At 46.3% G+C, this 19,525-nt stretch overlaps 1 protein-coding gene across 3 annotated transcripts in view; it reads right to left on the reverse strand.

The window, feature by feature from the left end:
• Nucleotides 1-1,406: 1,406 nt before the first annotated feature.
• The window catches only part of KLHDC8A (kelch domain containing 8A), a 29,254-nt gene continuing 11,135 nt past the window's right edge, over nucleotides 1,407-19,525 (reverse strand). For 2 of the 3 annotated variants that reach the window (XM_084853264.1, XM_084853266.1), the window contains 3 exons: nucleotides 9,908-10,123; nucleotides 7,554-7,655; nucleotides 1,407-5,406 (listed from right to left, as the gene is read on the reverse strand). In XM_084853264.1, coding sequence (XP_084709390.1) covers nucleotides 5,213-5,406; nucleotides 7,554-7,655; nucleotides 9,908-10,123 — 512 coding nt within the window. In that variant the 3' untranslated portion in view covers nucleotides 1,407-5,212. The remainder of the gene's footprint in view (nucleotides 5,407-7,553; nucleotides 7,656-9,907; nucleotides 10,124-19,525) is intronic. The other variant, XM_084853265.1, reaches the window with a different exon arrangement.

Here is a 19,525-nt window from a genome sequence, read left to right on the forward strand (position 1 = left end):
CTTGCATCTATACATATGAATTAGCACGTGCAAATTGCATGCAAATCTATGTTCTCTTATTTGGGTGATGGGTTTACTTTTGCAGGGGGGAGGGCAATTTGTGAGTGACCACCCTACTCCAGAGCTTTGGGGTTTGAAAAAGGATGATCTATTATACTCTTATGTAACCATACACTTTTGATTAAGGAGACTTCAAATTTATTCCATGGAACTGTTTCAAATATGGGACATGTTGTTAAAATAAGGGAGATATCCAGTCTTATGTGAGGATGAAAATTGGTTCCAAAGTGGTGCTGTGTTAAGCCATTCTCTAGAACCTATTTAAAATGTGTGAAGATAAATTCAAATGCACTGCTTGCCCTCTCCCTGCAAGTGCAGAAAAAGATAGTTGCTCACCTACTTCTGTACTGTTGTCTTCCAAGTATGTGAAGGCACCTGTCACATGGCCTTCTCCTTAGGGCCATTTCACACATGAGATTTCCACCACATGGACATATCTGCGTGTCGGAAACATCCTCTGTGGAGTCAGTCATATCTGACTCCACATGTGTCTATTTCACATTGAGAAGTTGTGCCATTGAGAAGTTGTGATAACCAATGGGATTCCCTACATGTGCGCGTGTGGCACAAGAAAAAAAAATTATATGATCACGTAGACTTTTCTCTCTAACACTGTGGGAGTGTTTCCTGTGTACAAAACAGCCCTTAATCTTCCTTCTATAGCCTAATTAGATCTAATTTCTTCCATCCTTCCTGAAAGGGTTTCTCCTCTGTTCAGTGTGCTATCGACTTGCGACAGGAAAGCCAAGGGATGTTTTGCCTGCTGGGTGGTTATGTACCACGGAAACTGATTTTTTCTCTCTCTTAAAGGTGCTCCCTGCCAGTATTTGCGTCATCTGCTGATTCTGCCAGTCCTGTATGGGCAGAGGATTAGCACAGATGGCTGTATCAGCCTGTCAGAGGAAAGCCGGTCTTTGTAAACTGCATCTGAAGCTCTTGCTGCAACTCCTGCCATATTAGAAATGCAGAATACAAAGCAACAGCATTCGAAAAGGAGGCAAGAGGCTTAGGCCATTTACACTTGAGATCCTTTCTCGCTGAGCTGTCGTACAGCTTCCTCCACCCCTTTCCTCTCTACAACTTGTTCTGCACAACATGGGCTGAGATTGTGATATGCTAAACCCCATTCTTCTCTTAGGTTGAGTGACTTTTTTTTTAACACATATACAACAAGGTACTGCTGCCACCTGAGAAAGCATGAAAGGTTATTCCCATGCCAACATTACAAGAACAATACAAGATGTATTTGGAGTGTTGTAATCTTTCTTCTCTGCTATGTTTACTCTCTGTGGTACACACATATCCAGTCCCCTTTATTATATCATGGCTACAATCCAGACAAAGTTAAGCATTTTGAAGTTGCATTTATTTCAACAGGAGAAATATAAGCATGTGCTTAATCTGTGCTTGACATCAGTGGGTCTGAAAAGTGTGTAATTTTTATGAGCCCCGCATATTTTTGCACACTCTTCTCCTTTGGATGAGGAAGGGACATTGGCATGACACAGCAAAGAATGGAAGTAGCTTCAAATTGCTACAGCTAGTAATAGTAATGTGCTTTCTTCTGCAGGCAACTGGCAAATATTACATGACATGCCTGGAAAGGATCTTGTGGAGGAAACCTTATAGAAAACTTTCTCAGATGAGATCCTTTTCAGACATATTACAGTCCCTAATGAACTAGATTAGTCTGCTGTAACGTTTTGTATGTAGGGATGCTACTGAAGACTGGTAAGAAACTGTAGTTGTCCCAATGACAGCTGTTGGACTGGTTGATACTTTGGGCCAGTTAATGGAAACATCTGTTGCTCGTGCTTAAGAGCAGGCTGCCAGTCCAGCATAATTTAACATTCTGGTGCCTACCTTTAAAGCCTTACCTATGCAGCTTAAGACTCAGGTACCTAAAGGGCATTCTACTCCCATGTGAACTTGTCTGAGCGCTGAGGTCATCCTCAAAAACCCTCCTTTGGTTGCCCCACCTCCTGGGCTGAGGTAAGTGATGGATAGACACACTAGGCCTTTCAGTTGTGATGTCCCACCTTTGGAATGTTCTCCCAAGAGAAGCTTGCCTAGCATCCAGTCCTTTGATGCCAGACCTTTTTTTAATTATCCAAGGCCCATTCAGTGGAATCTTCAGTTATATTCATTTCATGCTGCAATTTGTACCTGCTGTTTTTATTCTACATGGTTTTTAGTTGTTGACATATAGCAGGGGTGCAGAACCTCAGGCCAGGGGGACAAATCTGGCTCTCCTGGAGCCCCAATATGGTGCTCTGGGGAGCCCCAGATGGCCCTTCCCCTCCCCCTGGCCATGCCCCCTTTCCACTGATCATTTGGTGGTTTTCCGGCTTTTGTGCGGGTCCACACCCCCCAATTCTAAAAGGTTGAAATGCCTCTCCTAAAGCTGAGTTCCTGGCAGTAAGAGCTTTCAGCTAAAATATACTGGTAGTTTTGGTATGTTTGGCCCTGCCCACCACTGGAATGCCACCTCAGATAGCTTCTCTGAAATGGAATTTGGTCCTTGGGCTGAAAGAGGTTCAACACCCTGTTACACAGTTTTTGTGTTTGAAATTGTTCGTCATCCTGGAAATCATAGCACTGACTGGCAGAATAAAAAATCTGTAAAACAAATGAAGTGAAAGTATTTCAAACTATATTCAGCGTTAGGAAGCCAATGTCCTCAGCAGGGCAAAAAGGCCGTCTGAAGGATGTTGATGTCCCTGTTTTGGTGGCTGACTTTTTGAGGGTGAGAAGTTTTGCACCAAGACAAAGCAAGACAAATATATCTCTACTGTATTCAAGCTATAAATGCTTAAGAACTAATAACACACTAGTTAGATAATACGTCTTAACTGAGCAGGAATTGATGCTTTGCCATTGAATTCATTTGGAATGGGCATTTTTTAAAAAACTGAAAAGTTATGGGCAATTTTTTTTTCTGGATGGGGTTTGGACCTCCAACCCATTTGAGTTTGCTACCCACAATCTCTTGTCTGGACTGAACATCGTTGGCTTCCTTTATCCTTTTCTCATATGATTGTCCAAAATCAGTTGGGAAGAACATGGAAGAATGGAGCGTGGACCTGGAGATAGTGAGGTCCTGGGTTGGCACCTAGAATGAATGGCAACGGTCCAAATCCTATGCCACTGAACATTTTCACTCTTCTCCATTTGTGCCATCCAAAGTGAGAAGCTAAGGGCCAAGACGGATATATATCCAAAAGAGGGTCAAAGCACTGTGATGGTGTTCTCGTTTTCATGTACTTCATGGCGAATCCAATGCTGCTCTGCTACAGGCACTGGCTGGCTGCTACTACTTCTTTCTCCTCTTCCTCCAACTGGGGAATGAAGCACTCCACAGCTGGCTCTCTGAGATGGGAAGAGGTTGCAGCTACAGCAAGAGTGGGGAATGTGTGGCCCGCCAGATGATCTTGGACTGCAAGTCCCATCGGCCCTAGCCAGCATAGCCAATGGTGAGAGATGATGGGGGTTGCAGTCCACCAACATCTGGAGGGACACATGTTCCCCCTTCCCGCCATCCCTGAGCTACAGAAGAAGGTATCAGCATCAGCAAAGGATCAGATGAGAGAGCCACCTTGTATACACTTTGCTCCCTCACACTTGGAAATCTGTTCACCTGCCCCTTTGCTAAAACTGGGAAAGGGAGCAACCCACAGCAAAGGTGCACCCTATCCCCATCTCAGGGAACTGGCCGAGGCTGCCATACCCCAACAGGTGGAGGGAGAGGAGGAGGCTGCAGCCAGACAGCAGCTAGCATCTGTAGCCTAGCAGCGCACAGGCACACACCCATTACAAAGAGAGCTTAAAGCACACCCACAGCATGCTGAGCCTCTTTTGGATGTACGTCAGTCTCGGCCATACCTGCCCAGAACAAGTGCTCAAGTTGCAAAGTGAATACAGATTTTAATTGTGCTGCTTGCTATTAACTAAGCAGGACCGCAGCTGATCCAGCATACATCACTTGGATGACAATGACAATTTCGAGCTCTGGGACGAAGGAAAGAAGGAAACAACAGATGAAGTACAATAAAAATAGCAGGCAAGACTGCACCCAAGCTTTGTTGTTGCCATGGGCTGTACAAAAGCTGTTATGAGCTGCACCCATAACATTCCTGCTACACAATCACTGGCTGTATTAAGCTCGATCCAGTTTGTGCAAATGGCCCCTTGTGTGCAATGGGCTGAACCAAAACACTGGATATTAACAACTTGGAACGTGTGTGAGTGTGTGTGTGCGTGCGAGTGCATTGCAGAGACCGAAAGCTTTGTCCGTGGTGCAGAGGCATCTCTCTCCATAAACTGATTTCCTAGTGACTGCTTTTAGGTGGACGCAACACACAACTCTAATTGCAGGAACTGTCAGTCAAGGCATCGAATTGGTTGCTCTCTCACAGATAGGGGTGTTTCACCATTCATCTAGCCACATGATTAGGAAATTCATTCAGGATGCTCTGAACCCTGCATGCCTAGAAAACTAATGTCACAGCTGGGAACTCTTTGGGCTATGCACTGCTGCAGGGCTCCACGGGAAGAAATTAAGTCCCCATTATCATCATGGCAGCATTTCAACGACCACTGGGGTATGCAAGCTCTAGCTCTGTGAGATACAGTTCTATTCTCAGCCCACGAAGAACACTTGAAGAACCTGACAGAGGCTCTTCTGATCTATCTAGAACATGATATTTAAGAGGAAGACAAAATGGCCTCACAGTTCAGAGATGATGCTCTTCCTAATCCTTGGAAAACATCCCGCCAGCTGCTGGAAACTGTGACTGCTTGGTGGTAATGCTGGCATGTTCCTCAGCCATTGACAGGGTGAGGCGACTATAGCTTTGTCAGGGGGTGGATTTCAACAGCACTTGCAAAGGTGACATTGTCACAAGGAAGAGCCTCTGCTAGCTAACAGAGCCACAAAACCATGTAGCTACGAAGGGCAAGAAGCTACCTTCTCCTAAATACACAGTGAAGGGAGTAACAGGAAAGGAGCAGAGGGGGAGGGACGGAGTAGGGAAGGAGCCGCCTCTTCCTGTGTTGAGTACTGCTGGCCCAACACTCAGAACTGCAGAGTGGCCAGTTTCTCAGGTGCTGGGCATAGGCCCCTTTGTATGGGGAGCAACTGGAGGTAGGCCAGCTAGGAGTCGGAGACACACAGAGCTTCCACTGCATCACTCAGGCCCTGGTTCACTCCACCTATCACCAGAAGGCAGTTTTTTACCACAATGTTGGAACAGGCACATCGTGGAGTGGGCATAGGTGGGAGGCTCTCCCATTTGTTCTTCCCAGGATGAAAGGCCTCAGCTGACTCCAGAACAGTGGGTTGGTTTCCTGACAAGAGAAAGCAAAAGAAAGCACAAAAATATTAAGGCTACCAAGTGGACGTTCAAACAGAGACTTCATTGTATGTGTCTACACTACAATTTAAATCCATTTCAAAACAAAACAAAAAGGAACTATCAATCTTTGCCACCTTCTCTCTCTCTCTCTCTCTCTCTCTCTCTCTCTCTCTCTCTTTGTCTCTCTGTCTGTCTCCCTCATATCAAGATAAAAAAAATCACACACTCAATCAGTCAAGTTAGTTTGATTGGCCTGGCTCCCAGTAAGGAATCCTGGGAATTGTAGTCCTTTGGTGTGGCTGGGAAACTATGAGAATGAATTCTCAGCCATTCCACAAAATTACAGTTTCCAAGATTCTTTGGGGCAGGAGTTGGGGGGCGGGTGTTGCCATGACAAGTTAAACCAGTTGAATTTTAGTGTTTTTGTTCTCCCAGATGAGGAAGGAGAATTGACTACTTGTCATATTGAGGATAGGGACCAATTCCAGAAAAAAGTCATTTTTTTGTTCCTCAGACAGCACACGCACAAGACAAACATTTCTTAGTCCTGAATATGGTGGGTCTCTCACTACAGAAAGGAAACTGGATTGGTTCTGTATTGTGTTCATGTTCAGAGTTACAGAGATAGTTTTGAGTGAATAGCACTCCATCAGATATTTAGGCTACTTTGTATTTTTTATGTAGTATACGTTCATGAGGATGTGAGGTTTTTTTGCCTTTCACATTCCAGTTATCTTTTGCTGTTGTTGTTCAGTCATGTCCGACTCTTTGTGACCCCATGGACCATAGCACGCCAGTCCTTCCTGTCCTGCGCTCTCTCCCGGAGCGTGCTCAAGTCCATATTCATTGCATCAGTGATGCTATCTAGCCATCTCATCTTCTGCTGTCCCCTTCAGTTATCTTTAGTTCTTCCATTTTTAACTCAGTTTATCCTTTAATTTACTTCAACCTATGTGCGTGTAAATATGTGCATATATGTGTATACACACACACACACACTAGTCCCTTCTCAGTACATTTCATAAATCAGATTAAGGAGAATTTCACCTACAAAATTGGTGTATTTCACCACTACACAACCTGAGGGCCAGTGTGGTGTAGTGGCTAGGGTGTTGGACTGGGAGCCAGGAGATCCAGGTTCTAGTCCCCACTCGGCCAGGGAAGCTCACCGGGTGACTTTGGGCCAGTCACAGACTCTCATCCCAACCCACCTCACAGGGTTATTGTTGTGAGGATAAAATGGAGAAGAGGAGGATAATGTGAGCCACCTTGGGTACTTTGCAAGAGGAAAAAAGGTGGGATAGAAATGCAATAAATAGATAGATAGATAGATAGATAGATAGATAGATAGATAGATAGATATAGATAGGCCACACCACAGTAAGTCAGTCTCCAATATGCTACAGCATTGTCTTTTTGTACATGGAAAGGAACTCTGAAAGCACCATTGAAGGCCTTAGATTCGGGGTGCCAAACCTCTTCCAGCCTGAGGGCAAATTCCATTTCAGAGAAACTCTGGGGGGCCACATTCCAGTGGTGGGTGGGGCCAGCCAAAGGGGTGGGGCCAAATGCAAAAGGGGCTGGGCCAAAATTCAAACAATATCAGCCTATTTTAGCTTAGAGCTCTGACTGACAGTGACTAAGCCTTTCGAGAAGCATTTCAATCTTTTAGAATATGGAAAAATTGGGCAAAAGCCAGGAAACCACCAAACAATAGGCGGTTGGCAGTGGGTGGTGGAAACTACCTGGTGATGTGGGGAAGTGGGCGTGGGCATCTGGGGAACCCTGGCAGACCAGGTTGGGACCCCAGGTGGGCTGGATTTGGCCCCCAGACCTGAGGTTCAACACCCCTGCAATAGATTCTATGCTAGTGAAACAGGGACAAAGTGCTCCGTTTTGCCAGCCTGATTCACTTCCATACTGGCTGTGGAGAATGTGTGCACAAAAGGGGTGGGGTAGGCCTGAGGAGAGGGGGTGGGACTGAAGAACAGAAAGCAGGCAGGACTGAAGGTCTTTGTGGGCTGGTGAGTCCGCCACCCTTGGCATAGAGCATTGTAGCAGTAGCCGTTTTATGAAAATATTCTTCCACAAGCTACAGAATAACTTCATGTTGAGGAGACAGATAGGAATCATCCCCACCTAGTCCTCCAGCAATGATGATTCTTCCTTTCAAGTAGCCAGCTACAAAATCTGCCCGCCGTTTCTTCAGAAAGGATGAGCGCTCAATCTTCATCCAGCCTCCTGGAAATTAACCAGAATGCCTGTTCAGCAATGATTTTCATGACTGTTTGGCAGCTTTTAAATTCCTTCAGTGAAACCATGACCCTCTAATAACTCTAAGATCAAGAAAATGAGAGAGGGCTCAGGTATGTGTGTTTGACTACAAGAGTATCCTACCTTTAGCACCCAAACACTGGGCACAAATTCTGCATTGGATTCTGAGGGAATTAATATGGTGGTGTGGCCAGTCCAGCCACATGGGGCCGGTACTCCAGTCAGTGACTCCAGCAACCCACTGTTGCTGGACAGATGCCACCCCTATATCTGGCAAGCTTGTGAAGGGGTCTCACCTGATGTTGGGGAATACTGAAGGCAGTCAACTAGGGTTGGCACCTGAGGGCACTTTGCCTAGGGCCCTCTCAAATCTAGAGCCAGTCCTGAGTGATGGAAAGTCAACTCTGGAATTTGAATCCATCTCATAAATGCTGCTCCACCTCAGCTACACTGCTGCATTTGTGGGGAGTGCATTAATTCCTGTGCAGAAGGTGCAAGTCCCACTCTGGTGTTTGGTTACCTTCTACGCAGAAAACAACTGAGAAGACGCTTTGCCTCAAATCTTTTGCCTCTGTGCAAACAGATGACTTCAGTAGGGTAAATCTGATTCTGGGACTCATTATTTTCACAGAAGGTCTTGTCTGTCTCCCTGCTACCGTTGATATAGCTATATTCATATGTAGATTAGCTTGGTCCTAAGCCTCACAGGAATTGTCAGTACAGCTGGAACAACAGGTTTGCCTTCTACACATACAACCCATGGATGTTGCCATTCGTGTGACTCTCGTACTCCAGCTTCCCCAACCTGGTGCCCTCCAGATGTGCTACACTACTACTCCTATCATCCCCATGCCATGCTGGTGGAGATGATGGGAGTTGTAGTGCAGCATATCTCAAGGGCACCAATGGGGAAAGGCCACTGTAGTCCTTGAGTTGGCATCCGCTCTATCAGTGAGCAGTAGGCAACTGAGCCAGACATTTCTACTTAAACAAGACTTTTCACTATTGACGTAAGTAGCGGAGTCTTCATAATACACACACACACACATTGATGGCATAAATTGGCTGATGGGTTTCCTGTATGCACCATCTGCGTGTATCCTTTAACTCTGGTTAAACCAGAAGCACCTGTGGGTATTTATTAACACTGCATGCTCTCCAGGGCCAGCATCAAGGGTAGGCATGACTGGGAACCTGACAAGGGCCCACACCCCAGCAGGGGGCCACTGACAACAGCCCCCTGGAGTTGCTCCTCCTCTGCACCGCTGCAACCTGCTTGCTCACCTGCTTCTCGCTCTGGCCAGACAATGGTGGTGGTGAGAAGGAGGAGCAGCAGATGCCACGGCCGGCTTGCTCACTGGCTCTCTGCCTGTCAAGCAAGCAAGTGGTGGCGATGATGAGAAAGAGGAGGAGGAGCGAGAGCAGCTGGCGACAATGGCTGTGAGACGGTGGACTCACTGAGGGAGGGGGCACAATGGGGGTGTCTTGCCCAAGGGCCCTCAAAAACCAGTGTGAAAGCTAGTGTGGTGTAGTGGTTACAGTGTTGGACTGGGAGCCGGGAGATCTGGGTTCTAGTCCCCACTCATCCATGGAAGCTCACTGGGTGACTTTGGGCCAGTCACAGACTCTCAGCCCAACCCACCTCACAGGGTTGTTGTTGTGAGGATAAAATGGAGGAGGAGGAGGACTATGTACTCCACCTTGGGTTCCTTAAGGAGGAAAAAAGGCGGGATATAAAGGTAAGAAATAAATACATACCTACATACATGCATACCTGGAGCCAGCACTGATGCTCTCCCATATTGTCCATTTAAGGCTGGGGTCTTTGACATGATGCCTGCAGGCACCAGTGTGCCCATAGACACCTCTCCTGTGCCTGCCAGGCTCCTTGCCTTTCCTAATTTTTATTCTGTTTCTTAAGATTTTTTAAATTAAACTGTTTCTTTTTTTAAACTGGAAGGCTGGCAGTGCCATCTTTAGTTGGGTTCAAAAGGGCGCTTTTGTGTTTTGGTGCTCACCCCCCACTGCTGCCTTGTAATGACTTTACCTTCTGGAAAGGAGTGTTCTGTGACTGACCATGCCCAGCATGGTAGCCATTTTGTGAGAGAACCCATGAAACTCTCAACATTCTAATTGTGCCCACCGACCCAAAAAGGTTGGGGGTCCTTGATTTAAGAGATGCATAGCCGAAAACAGCGGGAAACCCAGGAAGAACATACCTTGCTCAATGTCAAAGATGTCCACATTTTTCATAAACTTGGGCTGACGGTATAACCTGCCTTGCCGCAACCCTCCAAGGCTGAAGATGTTGTTCTCTGTGCACACAAAGCTGGAGAAAGCCCTTTTGCTGGGGATGTTGGGAAATTTGGTCCATGATCTGGTCTCAGTGTCAAAGACTTCAAAGGCATTCACAGCATATTTGGATTGCCTTCCACCTAGGATGAAGAAGGGAATAAAGTAAAGACTCAGTACGGCAAAATTTGACTATTATTTTTAATCATTTAGATGATTTCCCAAGAGTGAGGGGAATGGGAATCAAGGAAAGAGAAAAGGCAGGTAAAGAAATGATATTTCTTATTTATTAATTTATTAAAATTTATTTTTAGGAACCCTCCCAAGGCAGCATACAAGTTAAAAACCATACAGAGCAGGTACAATAAAAATGCAATAAATACGTCTTCAAAGTGCCATAAAAAGAGCAATCACCAATTTTTTAAAACAACAACAATAAAAACAGATATTATCATTAAAAACCAGCATCCCAAAACACTATGGGAAGGCCAGTGAAAACGGTAAGGCCAACTATTATTTAGTTTTATTTCTTTATTTGATTTGAACCCCATCTTTCTATCAAGAAAAGTGGCACTCAAGGCAGCTAGCTGAGGTGAGGTGATACGGACACTCCACACCAGTAAAATATCTGCTCAGTTGCATACTCCCCTCCCCCCAAACCAAAAAACCTTTAAAAACAGCCTCATGAAGACTGACCGTGCTCAGTAGCCTCAGACTGTTGAGTAACAAATTGGGAAAGAACATAAGAAAAACTGGATTTGGGGTGTGTGTGCATGGATTGCAATGGAGTATCCTCAAAGACAGCATGGATGATTGTCTGGCTAGGAGCCTGCATGTTAAGAGGTATGGACACTCTACAACATTTTCTTACTAGTGGGAGGGAGCAATCCTATGGCCGGTAGACAGCAGCTAGATGGCCATAGGATATGCTGTTTTCTGGGAACCAACCTCGGAGCCCGCAGTTTCCCAGAAAACTGACCTCCCCCCACATCCACGCTGCCTCAGAGGCAGCGCAGAGAAGCCCCCTCCTCTGCGCTCAGAAAAGGACCGCGGAGTGGCTGAAAAGGAGCTGGGCTGGGGGCGTTCTGGGGCGGGGGGAGCAGATTTGCCTGTACGATACATCCTATGTGTCGTACAGCAGCCTCCTCTCCCGCTCACCCGCCCCCCGCAACTAGACAGCCAAAAACGGCTGTCTAGCAGAAAAAGCAGGGCAGGAGAGGTGTGGAGGGAATGATCCCTCCCCCCGTGCTTCTCCTGCCTTTCTTTGGATAGGCGGACACCTCCGAGTTTGGAGGTGGCAACCTATCTAGATAGGATTGCACCCTAAGTGTGTTAACTCTCTTTTGGCACCTGGTTGAGTTTCATCGCCTCTATTTGCTTTTTTGGCTATCCCCCCAAATTAAGCCAATTTGACATGACTTCTCTTCTTCACTAAAACTAAAATCCCCCCTGCCCCTCACTACTCTGACAGCACTGACAGCTGTGGCTTATGTACCAATAGAATCCATTCCCATCCAAAGACCAGACTGCTTAGGGTTGTTCTCACAACACCCCAGCCCACACTCAGTGGCTGAGTGTGGGTTGTTTTGAACTGTGGGTGGTATGTTGAACCATGGATAGGTGTGTTGTCTGAACACAGCACGTTTTCCACAGGATGGGTTATCATGTTGTCTGAATGCAGCTAGGGTGGCTTGTTAACTATGCAGTGTAGCTTGTTAACCCCCCTGAACAACCCAGCAACAAACCATGGGTTTGCAAGGAGGCTTGTTTGAGAAAATAAGCCACACTGCAGGGTTAACAAGCCAACCTGGCTGCATTCAGACAACATGTTAATCCACAGTTTAACAAACAACCCACGGTTCAAAACAACCTACATTCAACCACTGAGTGTGCGTTAGTGTGTTGTGTGAACAGCCCCTGAGTAGTATAAAGCAGGCGTGGGCTAACTTCAGTCTTGCACTGTCTACTACTTTCTTTGTTTCCTCCCATTCCTATGGTCTACCAATTTTAAATTTGCAAAGCAAGAATGTGTTCTAAAATTCCCCCAAACACTAAAAGGCATAACTAATATGTGTTAAAGTGAGCCAGAACACGCACTCTTCTTAAGAATGTAAGGATTACCTTGCTAGGTTAGGCAAAAGTCCACCTTGCCCAGCATTGTTTGGCAAGAATTCTTGCAACCATCAGGTGCAAGGTGGTCCATCAGAAATTGGCCAGGGGTCCACCAGTAGATCACCATTTCCTTTCTGTCCACCCCTAATATAAAGGGGACCTACACATAACGAGACTTTTCACTCCTAGTTGCAAATACAGGGCAAAGTACCTTGGAAGAGTATCACTTCCTGTATGGGTCTTATGGAGAAAGCAAGACCTCTTGGTTGATTGATTAATAACTGCAGATAAACAAAAGCTGTCCATCTCAGTTAGTTTGAAACATTTCACTACCTCTCCAGTTCCTTACAGTAACATAAACAAATATTAGCATGGCTCCCTGCACAAGTTTCAAAATGCAATTTGATCACTAAAGTGCTCTTTACGGGCATCTCTACACCAGCCTAAAATCCCACATTTAAAATGGGACTTTCTGCTTCCGTTTTAAATGCAGGATCACAACGGATTCTCTTTACATGCACTTTCTTCCCTCCACCTTTTCCCCCTTATCTGAGTCTTCCATATGTTTCACTATACAGCCACTAGATGGTGCTATGGTCTAGCTCCTCTTATTGTGGCTTTTCCTTTTTCATGAGGGAACTCAAGCAGGACTCAAATGCTGTAATCTGATAGCTCATTATCTCCAATCTTTTAAAGAATGGAATAAAGGTCATTTAGTACAGGAGATGCCCTGGAGGTTGACGATGTCATCTAAAGGACCCGCAAACTTCTGTGAGTAACGAATCTCAATAGCAGGATAAAAACTCCATGTGAAGCAGCCCTACATCATGCATGGCTGCCACAGAGTACAAATGCTGTCAGAAAGTAGCATGCCATGAATGTAAAAGCCTCATTAAGCTTTCAGTGTGTGGGGGAAGTCAACGCTGCAGGGATGGTGAGCAAAAGAGAAAAATCATATGGTCTATCAATGGGAAAGGAACGTGATGAGTTGTAGCAGACAATAATTTGGAACCTGTCCTTTCAGGGCGGAGCCAGTGAAGGCTGGTGGCTCTGATTTCTGTAGGACTGTGAATCCATTCTGGGTTTCAGTCAGAACCAGCCAGAACTCTAAAGGAGCTATCCAAGGTTTAGCACCTTGGATAGCTCCTTTAGAGTTCTGGCTGGTTCTGACTGAAGCCAGAACTGATTCACAGCCCACCAAAATCGTGGTGGACATAGCACCTGTCAAGTCCTGGCTTTGCACAGAGCACATCCCCCATGTGGGCAGCACACACGATGCAAACAGACTCAGCCAGCACCAGGAAGAGCTCCAAGAGTCTGCCGCTGCCCATATCCCCACTGTTCTCTCTGATCTCCCAAATGGGAGCAGAATGGCATGCAAGGGAACCCCCGCTGTTATCTCCAGTCTCAGATCGGAGATAACAGCAGGGATTCCTCCAGGGGGGAGGGGGGCTTGGAGGTTAAGCCTGGAGCAATCCAAGAAGGCTCTGTGGGCCAAAATGGGGAAACTCTGCAAGCCAGATTAGGCCCACATCCCTTCCCATATTTTAGATCAAGAGACATCTCCACCCACTATTGTGGATCCTTTTTAAGGACAGGAAGGTGCTGGTTGCCATCACTTCCACCTGGACCACCCTCTCACCTGCTTTCCTCTCCTGCAGTGCAAGAGCAAAGCTGTGAACACAGGGGAAAAATCCATTATCCATAGGAATTGCCACTTTTTTTTACTGGATCTGCTCCTATATGTTTTAACAATGGCCAGGGGCTGGAACTAAATGTGGCATGTGCTGCAAGGATGCTGAAAAATAGCACATCTGCACCAAGTTCTGCCCCACTCCCCTATAACAGCCTTTGCCTACCTGGAGCCCTCCAGATACTTTGGACTATAACTCCCAGCATTCCTAACCATCGGCCATGCTGCCTGGGGCAGATGGGAGTTGAAGTCCAGAAGATCTAGAAGGCATCAGATTGGGGTAGGCTGCCCTGTAACCTGTAGGAACCCTCATCCCATGATGTGATAGCATAATCTTCTGAGTTTCCCTGCCTCTGTCAGTAGCAGCCAATGGATGGCAACAGGGGAGGGGCCGGCCCCACCATTAGGCAGAGTGTCATGAAACAGCAGCAGAGACCCAATGGGATGTAAGTGCAACTCACTTATTATGGACGCAACTCATTGCATTTTTTACTCCCAGGGATGGGGAGAGGTGCTTGTGGGATTTTCTATCGCAGGTGCCAAAATAGCTTGACCAGTCTTGGTTAGTTGGTACTTAGGGTGACTTAGGGTGTGCCTGTGGGCTTGCTGCTCTGCCTCAGGAAGCAAAACGTCTTGGGCCAACCCTGGAATTCCACAACATAATAAGAATGTTCTTATAACAAGTTACAGGGAGAGGCAAGAACCTAGTACAGAAAAGCTGTTGCAGGGGCATTCCTTAATGCCAGCCTCTTACCCAGAAATCCGCAAAGGGACGCATTTTCTGGCAGACAACCTTGGTGCCAGCCAGGCTGCTGTTAAAGGAGGAATGAAAGCAGGGACAGCAAAAGGGTGGCAAAACCTGGTTAGCCACCCTCAGCCCTTGGGATGAAGCTGAATAGAAATCAAACTGAATACGTGGAGAGGTTTATACAGTCGGAGGGTAGAAGCAAACAGAAAGGCCTTTCAGAAACCATCATGCATAAACAAAAAAGGAATCTCATGGCACCTTAAGATGAACTGATTTATTGTTTATTATGGCATAAACTTTCATGCTAATGCCGCAGTACATTTATTAGTCTTAACGGTACTACAGAGGTTTCGTTTTTGCTTTTTGCTTCTGCTATAATGCAGCTGCTCCACTGTCATAATAATCTGGAATAAACTTTGAAAGGCTAAAAATAAAAGCCACTGGAAGTGTGGCACCCAAGTGTTTATTTTACCTTTGAAGATCTCCTAGAACTTTCAGGGGATTGCTTGCAGTTGCTCAGAGTAAGCAGTGGAGGCTGGTGGCTCCGATTTCAGTGGGGCCGTGAATCCATTCTGGGTTTCAATCAGAACCCGTCAGAACTCTAAAGGAGCTATCAAAGGTTCTGAAACCTATCTCCAAAACAGGTTCAGTACCTTGGACAGATCCTTTAGAGTTCTGGCTGGTTCTGACTGAAACCCGGAATAGATTCACAGCCCCACTAGAATTGGAGACACCAGCATCCATTGAGAATAAGTATGCATTTGGGACAACGCCATGCCAGGTATAAAGCAAAGATTTTATGTCAGAGAGATGTGGCTGCATTTCTCTCTCAACCCTGCCCCCCATATGTTCCTTGGGAAACTTAAAAAAAACCAAAAAAAACCTAGCCATTAATTTTCTTCTACTTTCTTTTTCTTTTCTTTTTTAACCTAACAAAAGGTTTGCTAGGCACCTTGTTGTTGTTCAGTCGTTAAGTCGTGTCCGACTCTTCGTGACCCCATGGACCATAGCACGCCAGGCCTTCCTGTCCTCCGCTCTCTCCCAGAGCGTGCTCAACTTCATATTCATTGCATCGGTGATGCTATCTAGCCATCTCATCCTCTTCCGTCCCCTTCTCCTTTTGCCTTCCATCTTTCCCAGCATCAGGGTCTTTTCCAGTGAGTTTTCTCTTCTCATTAGCTGGCCAAAATATTTGAGCTTCAGCTTCAGTATCTGTCCTTCCAAAGAGCTGTCAGGGTTGATTTCCTTTAGGATTGATTGATTTGACCTCCTTGCAGTCCAGGGGACTCGTAAGAGTCTTCTCCAGCACCACAGTTCGAAAGCATCAATTCTTCGGCGCTCAGCCTTCCTTATAGTCCAGCTCTCACAGCCATACATTACTACTGGGAAAACCATAGCTTTGATTAGACGGACCTTTGTCGGCAAGGTGATGTCTCTGCTTCTTACTATGCTGTCTAGGTTTGCCATAGCTTTCCTCCCAAGGAGCAAGCGTCTTTTAATTTCATGGCTACAGTCATTGTCTGCGGTGATCTTGGAGCCCAAGAAAGTAAAATCTGTCACTTCTTCCATTTCTTCTCCTTATATATGCCAGGAAGTGATGGAGCCAGATGCCATGATCTTCGTTGTTTTAATGTTGAGTTTCAAACCAGCTTTTGCACTCTCCACTTTCACCCTCAACAAGAGGCTCTTTAGATCCTCTTCGCTTTCTGCCATTAGGGTGGTATCGTCTCCGTATCTGAGGTTGTTGATAATTCTCCCGGCAATCTTAATTCCGACCTGTGATTCATCCAACCCGGCGTTTCTCATGATGTACTCCGCATATAAATTAAATAAGCAGGGCGACAATATGCAGCCTTGTCGTACTCCTTTCCCAATTTGGAACCAATCGGTTGTTCCATGTCCGGTTCTTACTGTTGCTTCTTGACCCTCGTACAGGTTTCTCAGGAGACAGGTAAGGTGGTCTGGTACTCCCATCTCTTTAAGCATTTGCCACAGTTTGTTGTGATCCACACAATCAAAGGCTTTAGTGTAGTCAATGAAGCAGAAATAGATGTTTTTCTGGAATTCTCTTGCTTTCTCCATGATCCAGCGAAAGTTGGCGATTTGATCTCTAGTTCCTCTGCCTCTTCGAAACCCAGCTTGTACTTCCGGTAGTTCTCGGTTCACATGCTGCTGAAGCCTAGCTTGTAGGATTTTGAGCATAACCTTGTTGGCATGTGAAATGAGCGCAATTGTACAGTAGTTTGAACACTCTTCGGCATTGCCCTTCTTTGGAATTAGAATGTAAACTGATCTTTTCCAGTCTTGTGGCCACTGTTGAGTGTTCCAAATTTGTTGGCATATTGCGTGCAGCACTTTAACAGCATCATCTTTTAGGATTTTAAATAGCTCAGCTGGAATACTGTCATATCCACTAGCTTTGTTGTTAGTAATGCTTCCTAAGGCCCACTTGACTTCACTCTCTAGGATGTCCGGCTCAAGTTCAGTGACCGCACTATCATGGCTATCAGGGGCATTAAGATCTTTTCTGTATAGTTCTTCTGTGTATTCTTTCCACCTCTTCTTAATCTCATCCGCTTCTGTTAGGTCCCTGCCTTCTTTGTCCTTTATCATGCCCGTCTTTGCACAAAACATTCCCTTGTGATCTCCAATTTTCTTGAAGAGATCTCTAGTCTTTCCCATTCTGTTGTTTTCCTCGATTTCTTTGCATTGTTCATTTAAAAAGGCCTTCTTGTCTCTCCTTGCTATTCTCTGAAACTCTGCATTCAGTTGGGTATATCTTCCCCTTTCTCCCTTGCTTTTCGCTTCCCTTCTTTCCTCAGCTACTTGTAAAGCCTCATCAGACAGCCACTTGGCTTTCTTGCATTTCTTTTTCTTTGGGATGGATTGAGTTGCTGCCTCCTGAACAATGTTACGGACCTCCGTCCATAGTTCCTCAGGCACTCTGTCTATCAGGTCTAATCCCTGAAATCTATTCCTCACCTCCACTGTATATTCATCAGGGATATGATTTAGGTCATACCTGAATGGTTTAGTGGTTTTCCCTATGTTCTTCAATTTAAGCCGAAATTTTGCAACAAGAAGCTCATGATCTGAGCCACAGTCAGCTCCAGGTCTTGTTTTGACTGAATGTATAGAGCTTCTCCGTCTTTGGCTGCAAAGGACATAATCAATCTGATTTCGATATTGACCATCTGGTGATGTCCATGTGTAGAGTCGCCTCTTGTGCTGTTGGAAAAGAGTGTTTGCTATGATCAGTGTGTTCTCTTGGCAAAACTCTATTAGCCTTTGTCCCGCTTCATTTTGTACACCAAGGCCATGCCTGCCTGTTATCCCAGTGATTTCTTGACTTCCTACTTTAGCATTCCAATCCCCAATGATGAAGAGGACATCTTTTTTTGGTGTTAGATCTAGAAGGTGTTGTAGGTAGGGATGGGGGAGAATTTCTCCCCGAAACTTCGGGGGGTTGAGTGCCAACGTATTCGGCCCCCCGAAGTAGTTTCGGGGAGAAATTCTCCGCCCCCCCCGCCCCCCGCACCCCCCCCCCCCGGGATGGGACTTACCTTTCCCGAATGTGCCTCCCGGCGGCAGGTCCCAGCGGCGGTTCGGCAGGTCTTCGACAGAGGCAGAGGCGGCAACCGGTCTTTTGACCGGCTGCCGCCGCCGCCATTCCAATAAAAGTAAAAAAAAATCAACGCCCCCGTGATAGGCTACGTGACGATTAACGTAGCCTATCACGGCTAGATTTGCAAAGTTGTAAATCGTCACGTAGCCTATCACGGGTGACTTAAAAAAAAAAAAAAAGCGCGTACGGATAATGGCGGCCCCCATAGGGAGCCGCCATTCGCGTTCCTTATTTGGTCGCTGTAATCTACGTAAAGATTACGTAGACTACAGCGAAAATAAGGGCAACACTATTTGCGTTGCCCTTACTTTCGCCGTAGTCTACGTAAAGATTTACGTAGACTACAGCGACCAAATAAGGAACGCGAATGGCGGCTCCCTATGGGGGCCGCCATTTGCATACGGGCTTTTTTTTTTTTTAAGTCACCCGTGATAGGCTACGTGACGATTAATGTAGCCTATCACAGCTGACTTTGCAGATCTAGCCATGATAGGCTATGTTAATCGTCACGTAGCCTATCACGGGGGCGTTTTGTTTGTTTTTTTACTTTTTATTTCGCGGCCGGGCGAGGCGAGGCGCCTCCTCCCCAGCCTGAATTTCAGCCGGGCGAGGCGGGAAACCTCTCCCCCAGCCTGAATTTCGGCCGGACGAGGAGGGAAGCCTCCCCCCCCCAGCCTGAATTTCGGGGGGAGCAGCGAAGCGCCTCCCCCCCACCGCGAAGCAAGCTGCGAGACCAGGTAAGTGGCTTTCGTGCACCCCTAGTTGTAGGTCTTCATAGAACTGACCAACCTCAGCTTCTTCGGCCTCGGTGGTTGGGCCTTAGACTGGAATTACTGTGATGTTGAATGGTTTGCCTTGGATTCGTACTGAGATCATTCTATCGTTTTTAAGATTGTACCCCAGTACTGCTTTTCCCACCCTTTTGTTGACTAGGAGTGCTACTCCATTTCTTCTAAGGGATTCTTGTCCACAGTAGTAGATATGATGGTCACCTGAATTAAATTCACCCATGCTTGTCCATTTTAGTTCGCTGATTCCCAAGATGTCGATGTTCAGTCTTGCCATCTCATGTTTGACCACCTCCAGCTTACCTTGATTCATTGATCTTACATTCCAGGTTCCTAAACAATATTGTTCCTTACAGCATCGGACTTTCTTTTCACCACCACACACATCCACAGCTGAGTGTCCTTTCGGCTTTGGCCCAGCCGCTTCACTCTTTCTGGCGCTACTTGGAAATTCCCTCTGCTCTTCCCCAGTAGTATATTGGACACCTTCCGACCTGAGGGGCTCATCTTCCGGCGTCATATCTTTTAGCCTTGTGATACGTTCCATGGGGTTTTCTTGGCAAGAATACTGGAGCGGGT

The sequence above is a fragment of the Heloderma suspectum genome, chromosome 4 (assembly GCF_057233095.1).
Source record: "Heloderma suspectum isolate Gila_16-S chromosome 4, 16-S_ref, whole genome shotgun sequence".
NCBI classification, from domain to species: Eukaryota; Metazoa; Chordata; class Lepidosauria; order Squamata; family Helodermatidae; genus Heloderma; species Heloderma suspectum.